The sequence below is a fragment of the Grammomys surdaster genome, unplaced genomic scaffold, assembly GCF_004785775.1.
Source record: "Grammomys surdaster isolate TR1022 unplaced genomic scaffold, NIH_TR_1.0 357, whole genome shotgun sequence".
Classification (NCBI taxonomy): domain Eukaryota; kingdom Metazoa; phylum Chordata; class Mammalia; order Rodentia; family Muridae; genus Grammomys; species Grammomys surdaster.
Window position 1 is genome coordinate 1,187,885 of NW_021604776.1, and position 14,970 is coordinate 1,202,854.

A 14,970-nucleotide genomic window follows, 5' to 3' on the forward strand; every position below is an offset into this window, starting at 1 on the left:
AAATAAAATAAAATAAAATAAAATAAAATAAAATAAAATAAAATAAAATAAAATAGTACATGCCCCTCATGTTACAGAAGATAGTTTTTGTAAATTGACAAGGGCCAATACTTTTCTAGAAATAAATGCAGTAGTGGGTAAGCAATATTTGGGAATGATTTGGGCACTGTTAAGGAAATATATCTACCAAAATATGAAGGAAGGGATAGAATGAAATACATGTGCTACAGTAGAACACTGATGCCACTAGCAGGTGCCTCAAGTATTAGTTTGTCAAAAGATTTGTCTTTTTTTCATGAAGCTCTTATAGGAACATCTATATGTCACTGTTGTTTTCAAGCTGATGAGAACCTCTTGTTACATTCTGGGGTTCTGTCCCTAGACCATTATCCAGTAACTCCTGTTCCTGGTCTAATTTATTTTTGTATACATTGAATAACTTAATGTCAGGCCTAGACTTTGTGAGGAATACAGAGGTGAGATAGAGCTATGAGTTCTTTTAGTTGAGTTCAGGCCAAGTGATTATTAGTTAATTTCACTGTTGAAGGATGTCTAGTAGACATCACAGTCTGTTTCCAAAAGATGTAAAATAAAAGGTTATCAAAATGATGGGAAGCAGATTATTTAAATTACGTCTTCCCCAAATGACAATGAAAATTATGTTGCTTGTACTAGGTGTGGTAGCATACCTCTGCAATCCTACCACTCTGGAAGCTATCGCAGGAGAATCATAAGTTTAAAGCCAGCCTGGGTTATATATACATAATGAGACACTGTTTTAGTTACTTTTCTATTGTTGTGATAAAACACCATGACCAAGCCAGCTTAATAAAGAATTTGAAAGGGTTAGTCTATGATGGCAGAATAAAGACTTGGTGGAAGGCAGCTGGAGTAGCAGCTGAGAGCCCACATCTTGATCCACAAGAGTGGGTAGAGAGCATACTGAGAATGGTGGGAATCTTTTGAAGACTCAAAGTCATACTTCCTAATCCCTTCCAAATAGTTTCAACAACTTGGGACCAAGTATTCAAATATAAGAGTCATTCTTATCAAACTACCATGGACTCTATCTCAAGAAAACAGTAAACCATAAACAGAAAACAAAAAATAGGGGTGTGGGTATATCTCTATGGTAGAATGCTTACCTATCATGTGAGAGGTCATGGATTTACTCTCATCACTATAAAAATTTGAAAAGGAAAATGGGTAAAACATAGTGAGAAAATGAAATGTTTCATACTAAGGTACCTAAAAAGTGTATTAAATATATATATGTAGAGATAAGACAGGAAGGGTTAAAGTGGTAAGTTGTTGGTTCTTTGCTGTCAAATGTCAAAACTTACTTTATTGCTTAAAAACATAATTTGAACAAAATCAGAAAGAGGAAGCAGTTAAAAATTACTAACTTATTAAAATCTAAGTTACTAGAATAGAAGCCTAAACCCTTCTTGGATCCTTTTTTACCACATCTGTATTTGGAAGAGCAGAGTGCTTTTTGTGAACTAGGTAATCATTGGTATGTTCTTTATTTTCCACATTTTATTTAGTATAAGGTATTCTGTCAGTTCTCAGATGTAAACGAAGGAATAAAGGTACTTCTAAAGGCTCTTCTGAACTACTATATAGAGTAAGCATCCTTAATCTGGAATGCTTCAGTCGAAGCCTTTTGGCACTAACTGGCAAACCTACTTCGAATGATTTAATAGTTCCTTAACTGTTCTTTTCCTTCAATTAAAAGAAAAAACAAACCAAAACATAAAACCAACCAACCCCCCCCCAAAAAAAAAACACTGATTTACATGGTGGAAAATGTCACAACTGCTCTCATGTGACAGTTCATAGTCAAAATGCAAGTGCATTGAAGGTATTGCATAAAATTATGTTCAGGCTATGCATACAAGGATTATATGGATAGTAGAAGAACCTTGTGTTGAGACTATCAACAGAGAATCTTGTTATATATGTGCAAATATGTTAAAATTTTAGATCTGTACTCTGAACCAAGTCTAGTCCCAAGTGTTTCAGATAAGGCATACTCAGCTGTACACATTTCATTAATTTAAAATTCATACTCAGGTGTAGCATTAAGACATTTTGAGTTGAAGTCGTGAGTATTGCCAATTAGGAATTGGTTGCTGTTGAGATTTTGGAGAGCCATCTATTCCAAAATAGTATAAATATTTGGTTAAAGATACAGACTCTGAATATCTCCTAGTCCACATTTTGTTTATTATTATAAATGGGAGTTACATTTTTTTAATCAGAAACGGCTGTCTAAAGTCTTAAGACTGCTCTACAATCAGGTTTTAGAAGATTTCTTTCACTTCTGACTACTCTGTTTTTCTTCCTTGCACAGTCAACATTCCTACAGCAGCAACACTGATCTGATTTCTATCACCATAGATATGTTTTCCCTAGTCTATAATTGTATGTAAAAAGGTTTCTACAGTATGTACTTGTTATGTTCAATTTCTTGAATTTCATGTAATATTTTTGATCTATCATGTTTCTTGTATTGGTATCTATTGTTTTCCATTTCTGAGTAGTATTGCTGATAGATCATTATGCTGTTAATATCCCTTAACCTAATTTTCACTTGGGACTATTAGAATAAAACTGGGCATTTTGTATACACAGCTGTCTATGGAGATAGCATTGGCTCTTTAAATTTTTACTATATTTTCTTAAATTCTAAGTTTGCATTTCATATATAGTTTTCTAGATCAGATATATGTTTTTGTTTTGTTTTTCGAGACAGGGTTTCTCTGTGTAGTTCTGGCTGTCCTGAAACTCACTCTGTAGACCAGGCTGGCCTCGAACTGAGAAATCTGCCTGCCTCTGCCTCCCAAGTGCTGGGATAAAAGGCGTACACCACCACTGCCCAGTGTAAGGTCAGTTACTTATAAGCCTAGATTCATGCAAAAGAAAATGATTTACTTAAGATGATTTTTTTTAATTTACGAATAAAAATAGCAAGTCTATTAATTGGCATCCCTAGTATCCTTGCTGACTCTTACTATAAACAGCTGCTTGTGGGTACCAGTTACTTCTTTTCCCAATTAGAATTTCATCTGTACGCATTTTCCCTCTTCTCACTTGCATGAGTATATGGAATTAACTGCCTTCCTCTAGTTATTTGCAGTTGTATTAAGTTGTATATATTTTTTGGAAGAAGAGAAAAATATTTCATCAAATATATCATGCTGCTTCTCAGGTAAACAAGACTTGATTAGAAATAGTTTAAATCTTTGAGAAGAGACATTGTAGTCTACAAGGGTTTTAAAAAGACAATAGTAGAAAAAGTAATTATGTGTCAAATCTTAAATTGTGTGATTATGACTGGTGATATTAAGTAAAAACTGTACTGCTATGCTCACCCACCCAGTGCCTCTGATGCTTCTTTCTATAAATATGCCTTTGAAACTGAGAGCTTTGATCCTGTTGCCAAAATAATGTAGGATCCTAGAAATTTTCTAATTATAAATGACAGTATTTTAATTTCATTCTACTACCTCTCTGTCCTTCCCGTCTCAGCACAAGTGACTTGATCACTACAAGTTGCAGGATTGAATTAAAGCATACATTATCTCTAGTTATTGTGGAGAAACCACAGCTGTTCTTCTGCCAGACAATTAGTTTTCCAAAGCCCACTCAAGTAACCCCTTTTGTATTCTCTGCCTGACCAAATGATTCAAGTCACCTATTTAAAGGCAGTCTAGTAGAAATAGAAGTTTCCTTTCTCAAACAGGACTTAAAAGTTTGTTTCTTTAAACCAATTGTTCAGAGAAAGCTGTCGGTAGAAGAGGAAAGGAATTTGGAATTCAGTTTTACATCTCTTGCTGAGCTTTCATAGGGTTACACACTGTGAGCAGTTTAATATTAATTACAGAACGTATATGCAGGCAGGGCAAGTGTGATGGTAAAGATTGTGCTTTAAAGGCATTTTTGACAGCTTTTAATTTTGGGTTGTCACACAAAGGGAGTTTTATGCTGCTGGTCTGTTTTGCATTCTTAAAATTCGAAGTCTCTACCTCTAGGTGGCAGCACCAGATACTTTTTTCCTGTTTGAGGCCAGCTTTAATAAGTTCCAGTGTAAGTTGTGAAACTTTCAAGTTCACTAAAACTTTGAAATAGTCTATGAGTCTTTGGTTAAATTACTTCATGTGCTGAGTAAGTCTGGGACTTGCTGTAGTCTGGGTTTTCAAGTTTTCTAAAAGGATTTGTGACCCTCTGCCTGTTTTTTGAAACATGGCATAGTATGTCAGCTTTCCACAAGTAAACCTTCTTCAGTATGCCTGTTACATGTATAATTTTCCTTTCATGAAAACCACTTGTTTAATGATGTTTTTATGTTAAAGTAGCACATACAAAGAATATTGCATGCTTGATATTTTAAATTTAATTGCAGTTTATTTTGCTTTTGTGTTACTAAAAAATTATCAAGCACCGTAGCTAAGTGAATGCAGGATTGAAGCTTCTTTCCTTGAAACAGTTCAGCCTGAGAATAAGTCTGAAGTAATTAACTAGCCCAGATGGCTTAGTTACTGCCATGGGAAAATAACAGTCATTTCTGGAGGTCAACATTTAAAGTAGACACTCCATAAGGCTCTCTATTTTTTTTCTCACAGGCAGACGTTTGTTGGATGTTCCTCTGTCAGTAGCAAATAGACCATGTCCTTTTCTGGTTAACTCATCAGGCAGGCAGGAGGCAGGCAGGCAGGGTGCTCTTCCATGTACTCAGATGTACCAGGTGAACCAAGGCTGGTAGAGGAGGGCTAGGGAACAGCCCCTGGTTGGTCGTGTATCTGTACAAGCCGGCATGGTTTTGTTCCTTTGTTTTTAACTATGTAATCTTGCCTTTTAGAAAACTCCTGTCCCCTCTCCTTTAAAGTTAAAATTATCATTGGAAATTGATTGATAATTAACAGTCAGAATAGTTATAGCTGCTTACTCCTAACTGCAGATTAATCAACATATTCTGTGAATATCCTCTGTATTCACAACTAAAGATTAATGAATTAGGAGCATTTATCTGTTACTGTAGAGAACAAACAATCTCACTTATTAATGTGGTTTCTCACATTCAGTTCCTCTGTTCTCTTGAACATTACATATGAGTGTGTGTATTTTCCATAGTTTGCTTATTTGTTTTTTTCTAGGAGGCAGATAACTTGTAGACTAAAAGTGATGGCCTTGGTTGGCATGGGCCAATTGCCATATATCACAGTAACTTATATCACATATTATCTAGAATGTTCTGAAAAAATATTTAAAATTTTTCTATATGTTGTCATATTAGATAATACTTTAATTTCTATGAAGCATAGTTACCAACTTCATGTGTAGCATGAAGCTCTGTTTCATGTGAATATAGTCTAGATTAAGTTGTATCAATTTACTACTTTGTGTTGTAGTCAAGTATGATTTTATTAAGTATTTAATATTCATTAAGCACCACTGGACTAGGCTTATCCTTTTATTATTTCATTTGAAGTTCAAAACTGTATGGCTGGTGACACTTCCATTTTGTGGGTGAGAAAACTGAGGCTCCACATCACAGTCACCTATTGTCCTTTGTTTGCCACCTTGCTATGCTGAAATCAATTACCTCAAGAAGTTTATAATTATTATGTGTCATTTGATTGACCAAAGACAATATAGGAGTTTTTGATAAATCCAAGGAGTGAAATTTGACCTATGAAATATGTAGATCCATCATTTTGTACATGTTTTAAGTTTATGAATTTCAGACACACAGAGAACATGATGTTGAACTTTGTCTCAGATACTGCTACTGAATTATAACCACTGAATTAGATTGCAACATACATACTGTTAACTATTGAGCCAAGATGAAATCGACAGCTGCATTGAAATCAAGGTTTGCAGTTGTGTCTGCATTTGAAGGAGTCAGAATGGCAGCAAACCTATTTTCTTTAGTGGGATTTTTTGTTCTCTGTAATGGTTGCACTTTATTTTAAGAGTATATATTAACAACAGGATATAATTATTTGAGTTTTTGTGTAACTGGAGAAAAATCCTATGAAATGCTTTGGAGCCAGTATATGCCATGACATGTTTCTACATTGTGTTGTTAGTTACTTGTTTGATTCATACTCTCTTATAAACAGAGAACTAATTAGTCCACGTGATCTTGAGTTCAAGTGATTTTTACCCATGTATATACAAACTTGGAAAACATTCTTTTTTAAGAATTTACTTTGGGGATATTTTGGATGAAAACTCTTTAAATTTGGTTTTCTTTTGCTTGATAGGACTTGACTCCACTCAATTTAGAGTTCATCAGTATCACAAAGATGAAGAGAATGATGCTCTTCTTGGTGGTCCAGCACAGCTAACTGATGAAGAGAAATACAAGGATTGTGAAAAATTCAAATGCCTTTGTCCTTCATGTGGAACTGAAAATATTTATGATAATGTCTTTGAAGGCTCGGTTAGTTATTTCATTTTGTTTGGAAACCAGTACAGATTGCCCTTTCCTACACTTTAGAGAACACACACACAATATATATATATATATATGTGTAATCTAGATGTTTCATTTATGTCTTTAACGAATTTTAGCGATGTGAGTTCTGCTTTCATAACTTCATGTCTGCTGAGAAATGCTTAATTGAATGTGCTTTAATAATTGTTTTTGCCTTCCTAGAGTGCTTGACCTTTTTTTAAAATGGACTCTCTTAAAAATTCTCATTATCTCAAAATATTTTTATTAGAACTCCTTAATTAGTAACCTGTGTTTTCCTGCTACCAACCCCCCCACTTATTAAAACAGCCCAATATCTGGGTTTATCTTAAATCAAATTAACAAGTATTAGGTGTTTGGGAAAGTTTTTGTTTGTCTTTATATGTCCCCCTTACCTCTTTTTTCTTTTAACCACAAAGATACTTTTTATTATCTTTTTTTGTAGTATTTCCATATCAGACTTTTAAAAAAATCACAAGGAGACATTCCTGTCAAGAAGTACTGCCAAAAATGTATCATTGACCTTGGATCAGAACTTGAAACTTGGCCAATTCACTTTATTTCACTGCAGTGTTAAAAGTGTGCTAGCCATTGGCAAATGAGTAGGCAGCAGAACTCTGAAACCTTGAAACTGAAGGAAAATACATCCTTTATCTAAATTAAAAGTAATTATTTTAAGTTAATTTGGACAAACAGCAGATGTTTTGCATTTTTTGAATCAAAACAAAGCAGCTTTTGGAAGCAAGTGCAAGGAAGAGGCAGACACAGATCAGCAATACTTGCTAAATCCTTGAGTTTTGCTTCATTACAGCTGTAAATAAGATAGTTAATTGCATGGAGGCTTGACGACTTGCAGATGGGCTAACTGTGGAAGAGCCGATGTCAAGCTCTGAAATCTCTTCCACCTGGAATTGCTTAGCTTGTCGGGTAGGGTTATACACCAGATTGGAGCAGGAAACCAACCATGATGTTTAAGTATCCAGAAGGAAAACAAATGCTCCAAAAACCCCAACAGTTTTCCTCTATCTTATATTTGTTTTGTCTTTGTTTAAAACAAACTGTGACACAATAAAATGTTTCTCCAACTGCTAATAGTTACTCTTCCAAACTTATACTCCTCTTGAAGCATCCATTCCCAAATAATTTTAATTCTTATAGAGCACATGAATTTTAGATTTGCGAATCTTATGATAAATGAGATTGCTTTATTGCTTTTGTAATACAGTCCTTTTATGTTTTAGATTTCTCTGCCTAAATTTCGGTTGATGCAGTAACAGTAAACTAATGTTGTATAAGGGTTCTTGCTTTATCTTCAAGTTTGAAATGAATGACTGCAAATTAAAATTTTTGATCAGTGTCTCTAAAAATAATCTTTATTTTTTCCTGGCTTTTTTCAAAGATGGAATGAACTTATCTGTAAGGCCTGTCTTACATGGAATGTAAAGTAGTTTGTTCATGGTTTTCCCTTTGTAGTTCATTGTGATGATAGCAAAAGAATAGATGCTACGTATTTCTAATGGTGGTTGTAAAGCCATAAGTAATGGATAAAGTAGAGTTAAAAACTTACCTATAAGTGTTGAGTGCCAAGAAACCAAAAAGTTTTAGGCATAACATTCTTTCTGGTAATAACCTTTGTGTATTTGTTTGTCCTGGTTCTATAGGGAATGGATATGGAGCCCAGCTTATATCGTTGCAGTAATGTTGATTGTAAGTCTTCACCTGTGACCTTTATGGTACAGCTGAGCAACAAATTGATCATGGACATTAGACGTTGCATTAAAAAGTACTATGATGTAAGTATCTGTAATAAGACATTACACACTCAATTTACTGAGGTTTAATAATTGTTTTATAGTTTTTATTGCAGTTGAAAATACTTAGGAAAACCATTGTAAAGTACTACTAATGAAATGTGACACACTATAACTTAAAATTTGTTTAAATTTACTTATTTATTTTTTTGTATGTTGTGTGGTTGGTAAGGATAATGTCTGTATGGAGGTTAGATGACAATTTGAGGGAGTTGTTCTCTCTTTCCATCAAATTGATTCCAAGGAAGCAGACTTAGGTCATCAGGTTTGGTGGTAAGGCCTTAACTAATTAAGCTATCTCACCTGCTCAAAGCATTAAATTTTATTTTAGTGGTGTGATAAAAACTTTGATTTGTCTCATAAATGTCATATCTCTTTAATTACTGAAGAGTATTAAGATTGAAAGTTTGATTAGTTTTCTGAAGACGTTAAAAGAACCGTCTTTTAAATTGAAGTGCAATTTGAGATTTCAAAGAGAATATCTCATTTTATATATGCACAATAAAAATCTCAGAAGAGTAAGTAAACTATCTTTGCTTTTATTCTGATTTTTTGTTTTGTTTTCTGAACACATTTCAGATGAATGCATTTCTTCTCTTTAAAAATTAAAATTTAGAAAGACTGTACATTTCTGTTTTCTTTGTGTGTCATATCATTTGTCATCTAAACAAATTTTCTGTCACTTAAAAATTCACTATACCTTTTAAAAGGCTGTGTTGAGCTACACAGAGAAACCGTGCCTCTAAAAACAAAACCAAAGGCTGTGTTGACAAGATATTTAAAAAAATGTTAAAGTACTAATACATAAGACCCATGACTTTACTATTCTATATTTTCTACTTACTTGATAATTAAGCTGTAACATAGTCTCTTCTTTGAAACACATGTGAAGTAATTTGAAACATATGTTTCACATAGTAAGAAATATAACAATATAAAAATGGATGTTAGATCATTAAGATGAAGAATGAGAACACAGAGTCCCAATGTGATTTAGCATGGAATAATTTGTATTTACATTTAAAGAAAATGAGTAGGTTTGCCTGTTTTTAAATAATAATTATGACTATGGTTTGGGAAACTCTGCAAAATTTTATTGAATAAAGCTATGCTGGACTGAAGAGCTGGATGGAAATAAAGGTTATCTATGGGGTCACATTCTACAGTGCATGAAACGCTCAGCTAATGAAATGGTAGACCTTTATTTAGCATGAAGAACCCAAATCAAAACAAGTCAGCTTCTCATTTCCAGGCCTTATTGAGCAAAGTGTGATTCTTGACTCTTGGGACAAATCCTAACTTTTTCATCTGTGTTTAGTCTATCAAAGCTTCACCATGGAAATGTTAAATCTAAAAGCAATGAATCCAGTTCTTTCTGTAAGAAGGAGCTATCTGTTTTGACTAAGTTGAGAATAGGGAGAAAAATGATCCATATAATTAGAGTGTGCCCAAAGTCTAAGATGAATTTATAATCTAATTGCATGTCGGTGGGTGGTGGTGGTGGTGTTGATGGTGGTAATGGTAATGGCTTTAGTTACAAAAGCATTTTTTTAAGCTAAATAATCTACTTTTGGAGACCAGGTATGTAAAATGAAGTTGTTAGAGCCCTTGCTTTCTCTTATCTACCAACTTTCTCTGTAACAAGCAAGTGAAAGTTTTTCTGCACTTAACTGCTTTCTTGATTGACTTTAAGCTATTTCTGGTTAAAATATCCACACGTTACTCTTGTGGTTAAAGATTGATAGAACTGTTGGCTTTCAAAATTAGAAACTTTTCTACTTTCTGATCCTAATCCTAAGTGGAAGATGGAAAAAGAAATCCTAAGATGGAAGAAAGGTAACTCCATCCTTTCTCACACTGAGGTTGTATATAAACAAGATATTTTAAAAGTAAGTGAGAGACAGTTCTATTTTCTGTTGTCTTCAGACATAATGCAACGCTTGCCAGCAGAAGGGTATGATATTGAGTTTTTTGGTTAACCAAGTCTCAAGTGACACTGTTCAGTGTGATGTCTGATAATTAATGGCAATCTCCCTAGATACTTATACAGCAGGCATATTTGAAAGGATATTGAGATAAAATACTGAGATTAAATGACTTTTCTCTGAAGCAGGTTACCAAAATGACTTCTTCATATTTTGCAATATTAAAAAACACTCATTGAACAGAAGAAGCACTTATTTGTGAGCCTTAGTTAAGGGTATCATTATATTTATTTTAGTCTTAGAATTACAGCAAGAGAAATCAATGTACACCAAGAAAAGATGTGATTCTTAGAAAGGAAGAACTTGGAAGAAAGTTAGGTGGAATATGGCACTTGACCAAACCATATAACCTGCTAAGAAACATGGTTTTAGATTACTATGAAATTAGGTTGCCAAGAAAAGAAATTAAAATCACAAAGTATACTTCTGAATCACTTGTGCTTTGGAAAAAATGCATCACATACTTTTCAGTTGTGACTAAGTGGTGGTCCTGACTGGATGAGGAAATGTGATGGTAACATTTTTACTAATGTATGGATCTCAGTATTAACCAATCTACATCACATCATAATATTTTAATACTGACTCCTTTAGTAGTAGGAGATGCTTTTCCCCTTCTACACAGCAATGAGTGTAAGCTTGGAATTCTCATTTCCATTAACATTACAAATCTTCAAGTGCATAGAAATTTACAAGACACTGAACAAACATATTTTTGAGTTATGTATTAATTTGCTTAGAAGAAAGACAACTTTGTATTTTACTTGAAAGTTTGGTGAAATGTTGAAAATGACATAGCATAAAAAGCCTTAATTCAAAATTGATTTCATGCTTTGAGCTGTGTTTGTTACTCTGTTCATACTGAACCGATATATTTTTTTAATCATAAGAAGGCAGATTAATCTCTAAGCTTTTAAGAATAGTTTTTGAGATTCAAGTTTAGAATGAAAAATTGATACATGTCCTCCCTTAAATTTTTAACACACAGACACACACACACACACACACACACACACACACACACACAAAGGGAGAGAAGCACTAGCTAATCTAAATTGGGAAATGAAGAGGGCTTTTTTTAAGCATGAAAATTTCATCATCTTGTCAGCTGGCAGAATGCCTGCTGTGTGGATTCACAAAGGCTAAGAATTACACTTTCATGAAATTTTCCTCACTAACTGCCCTGGTTAATTTGAAAGATAACCCACTGTTCTAATTCATTCCTCAATTGGGCGGTGCAGGTTTTATCTTTGATCTGACAAAGCATTTGTGTTAATCGTTTTGGCCCTCCACTAGACACTCTTGGGATTGTGCTTTTACAATAAATGTGTCTGTGATAGCTCTTTAGTCTATTATACTTACAATAGATCCATAGAACTGGTAATTAATTCTCCACTGCTTTGGAAATGGGAAGAATAGGTGTAGCTCTGTCAAGTACTGCTGGGAAGTTTGTTTAGCTGGTTCATTTCTGAAGTGTTCCCCTCAACTGTCCAAAAAAGCGAATCTGAGATTGAAATGTTAACATACCCTGATGCCTTGCTGATGAGTGGGAAATTCAACCTATTTTAGTACCTAGGAAGGGGATGGTGTGTCCATTTACTATCAGTTCCTATATGAATTGAACACTTATTTGAACCTTTCAAAGGTCAAACCTTTCTAAAGGTGGAGCCTGTGACAGACCCAATGATGAAAGTAAACTCAAATGTGTTCCCCAGTCCTCATTTGTTTAAGGTATTTGAATAGGGTAAAGTGTGTTTCTTTACTAGTCTTCCTGTCTCTCTAGGTACCTGCAGAAGAACATTCTTACAGCTCTTTGCTATTGTTTTTGAATGTTGAGATATTGCTAACCCCTCATGGGACTGCCCCTCCATCTAAAAAAAATGAACAGATAAGTACTGGCTATCAATCTGGTAGCCCTTGATTAGTTGCTATGTCCAGAATTAGTGTTGTAATTTCTTAGAAATTAGCTCTAGGCTTTATAATCTGAGAATATTCCTGAATTATGCCTTTGGAGGACAGGGGTTATACCTTCTGTGTCTTATCTCCGATCTTTGCCATAGCCCTTCATTTTATAGTGGGTGTTCTTTGATGCTTGGTAACCAAGGGACAAACAAATAAATGTTAGTATTTTTAATATTTTCTGTAAATTATTTTTTCATACTGTTACAGTGACAAGAGGGCTTATTTGTGATATGCAAACTTGATATCAAGTTAACACAACTCTACAATTATTTTAAGATCCTGAAAGCATCCTGTCTTTTGTATTTTACATTATTGATTACTGCAGCTTTCAGTAAATGCCTTTCGACACCTCAGTAGCCTTAATTTTTTTGTTCACAAGCCAAGTATGTGGCAAAGTATCAGTGCCCACAAATATTGTTATGATGCAGAATAGGCAGCCTGTCTAAGTATAATACTTTCATTGTCTTGCTAGAGAAGTCCTATGCCTAACTGGATAACATTGGTGGGGTCAGGGAGGGGGGATAGATACCTAGCTTGTTCTCCTCGTTACTGCTGCTCTCTTTATTTCTCTGTTTTACTTCTTATTGTTTTATTGTGGAAGAAGTACATTGTTATTTCTTTGGGACCAATTTTTATGAGGAATTCAAAAAGTTATGTCCAGAGTATTAATATCAGCCATCATGCATGCTGTTCTTACACCCAAGATTGACTTTTATCAAAAGTGTAATGATGCCACAATACAATATTGTTTAAACTGTTTGTTCATAAAAATGTACACTCATTTAGCATCATGGGCAAACATTATTTATGGTACCTAACAGTGCTTAAGCAAGAGTGATTTTATGAGGAATCCACAGGATGAAATTAAGTAAAAAAATCTAATAAATGCAAGACAGAACAGCTTTTCACTTCAGACCCCACGAAATGTGTTACTTACTAACTGGACACTCGTTGCCATTGCCTTCATTTGTTCTGTTTCTGTGGAATGATATTGTACAGTGGATCTGTTTGAGAGTCATGCAGTAGCATTCAGTAACACTCCGCTGTTCTGCTGCAAATATTCAGTGTTCAATAACCCTCAAAATTTCTCATTTCTTACCTGTGGTGATGTGGGCTGATAGTTTTTAGGTTATAGGTTGCAATATGCAGTAGCATCACAGGTATATTAGTTCAAAATAGTTTAAACTTTAAGCAGTAGGGGAATTATTATTATTTATTTATTTGTTTTTTTATATGTAGAACATTTAGAAAGAATAACTTGGGCTTTGTTTTTTTTTAATAAAAGCACTAACAGCATAATTATAAGTGGTAGTAAAGGCTTGCAATATAGAAGCAACAGATATCTATCTCAAAAATTCAGCTTCATGGGCAGCCCAATACTTGCTGCCCAATGGTGGTTAAAGAGAGATGATTTCTTTAGGAATCCATAAAACTCATCCTAAATCTTATTAAAATGAAAAAGAACTTCCTGAGAACTGTTATTTCTTCTGGTTTCACACCATTTGATAGGTAAGTTAAACATAAACGAACACCAGACATGCCAGTATTCTAACACCAAGCCCATTTTTGGACAGGTGGTATGCTTTTATTTACGAATGGCTGATTTTTCTTAGATTTAAATAAGTCAAGCTAGCTTATAACATTTTGGTGTAACTTCATGGGGTGTTCACATAGTAAAACTAATAAACAGAGCTTTTATGATAGTTGGGAAAGAAAATTTATTACTGTACAAATCTAAGTGAAACACAGGTCACCCCATCCTCTAAAACCTGCCAGAAACAAGAAATTAATCATAGAATAATGTTTGCTACTGCAAAAGAGTTATAGCAAGAAAATAGGGTGAGATAAAACTTGCCACTTAACTTTTTAGAAAATAATCAGCATTCATCTGTAGTTTCTTTAGTTTTTATTTCATTTAATCATAACCTGATAGCATCAGTTCCTTTTGGTAGGCTCAAAACTGGAACATGATCCTGTGGAACTAATAGGAGATTTACACCACATTTGGAGGGGTTCAAATAGAATAAACATTAAAAACTGTCCATTCTGATTATGGCCACTAAGCAGCAGGCTAATCCACTTGTGTTGAACCTTGACTTTTCAGCAACACCTGATTCAGTTTACCTCTGTAGGGAAAATTGGGGAATGTTTGAAATGCTGAGGAAATGCCATAGGAATTGTCAAATATATGACAACAGCTGGGGAAACCCAGAAAACTGTTGTGCCAAAACAGTAGAATTCCATTCTTTGGTTTGGTTTCTCTAACCTTGTCAATTTAGGGAAAACTCAACTTAGAGTCTAACTCCAGTTGCCTATAGCTGCTATCTTGTAGTAACGTAAGAAATTGAACCAGAACAGATTTCATTTAACCTTTCAAAAGTGAGATTTTTCACACCACTGACCTCTTTGACTTCAAGGAGCAAAGTGGAACTATTAGTTCTTTGCTGAGAATGTCAACAGAACGGGAAGCAAGCACCCTATGCAATGGCTGTCTTTCATACTCGGTTTGTATGTATATTATGGTCCACAAGTAAAATCATAGCTTTACAGATAGTTGCTGATAGGAATTTCCAGATGATGCTATCTAGCCTAGTCTTGCATTAAATGGAATAATCTCATGTCTGTTATGGAAAAAGTTACTTTATTGCTTTTCTAAGGCACTATAGAAAAGTTCCCAACACACACACACACACACACACACACACACACACACACACACACACAC

The 14,970-nt window shown here is 34.3% G+C and overlaps 1 protein-coding gene across 2 annotated transcripts in view; it reads left to right on the forward strand.

Annotated features, from left to right (window-relative positions):
• Pola1 (DNA polymerase alpha 1, catalytic subunit) overlaps positions 1-14,970 on the forward strand; it is a 305,175-nt gene that overhangs the window by 149,380 nt on the left and 140,825 nt on the right. For both annotated transcript variants that reach the window (XM_028779615.1, XM_028779616.1), the window contains exons 33-34: positions 6,276-6,454; positions 8,149-8,280. In XM_028779615.1, the coding sequence (XP_028635448.1) occupies positions 6,276-6,454; positions 8,149-8,280 (311 nt within the window). The remainder of the gene's footprint in view (positions 1-6,275; positions 6,455-8,148; positions 8,281-14,970) is intronic.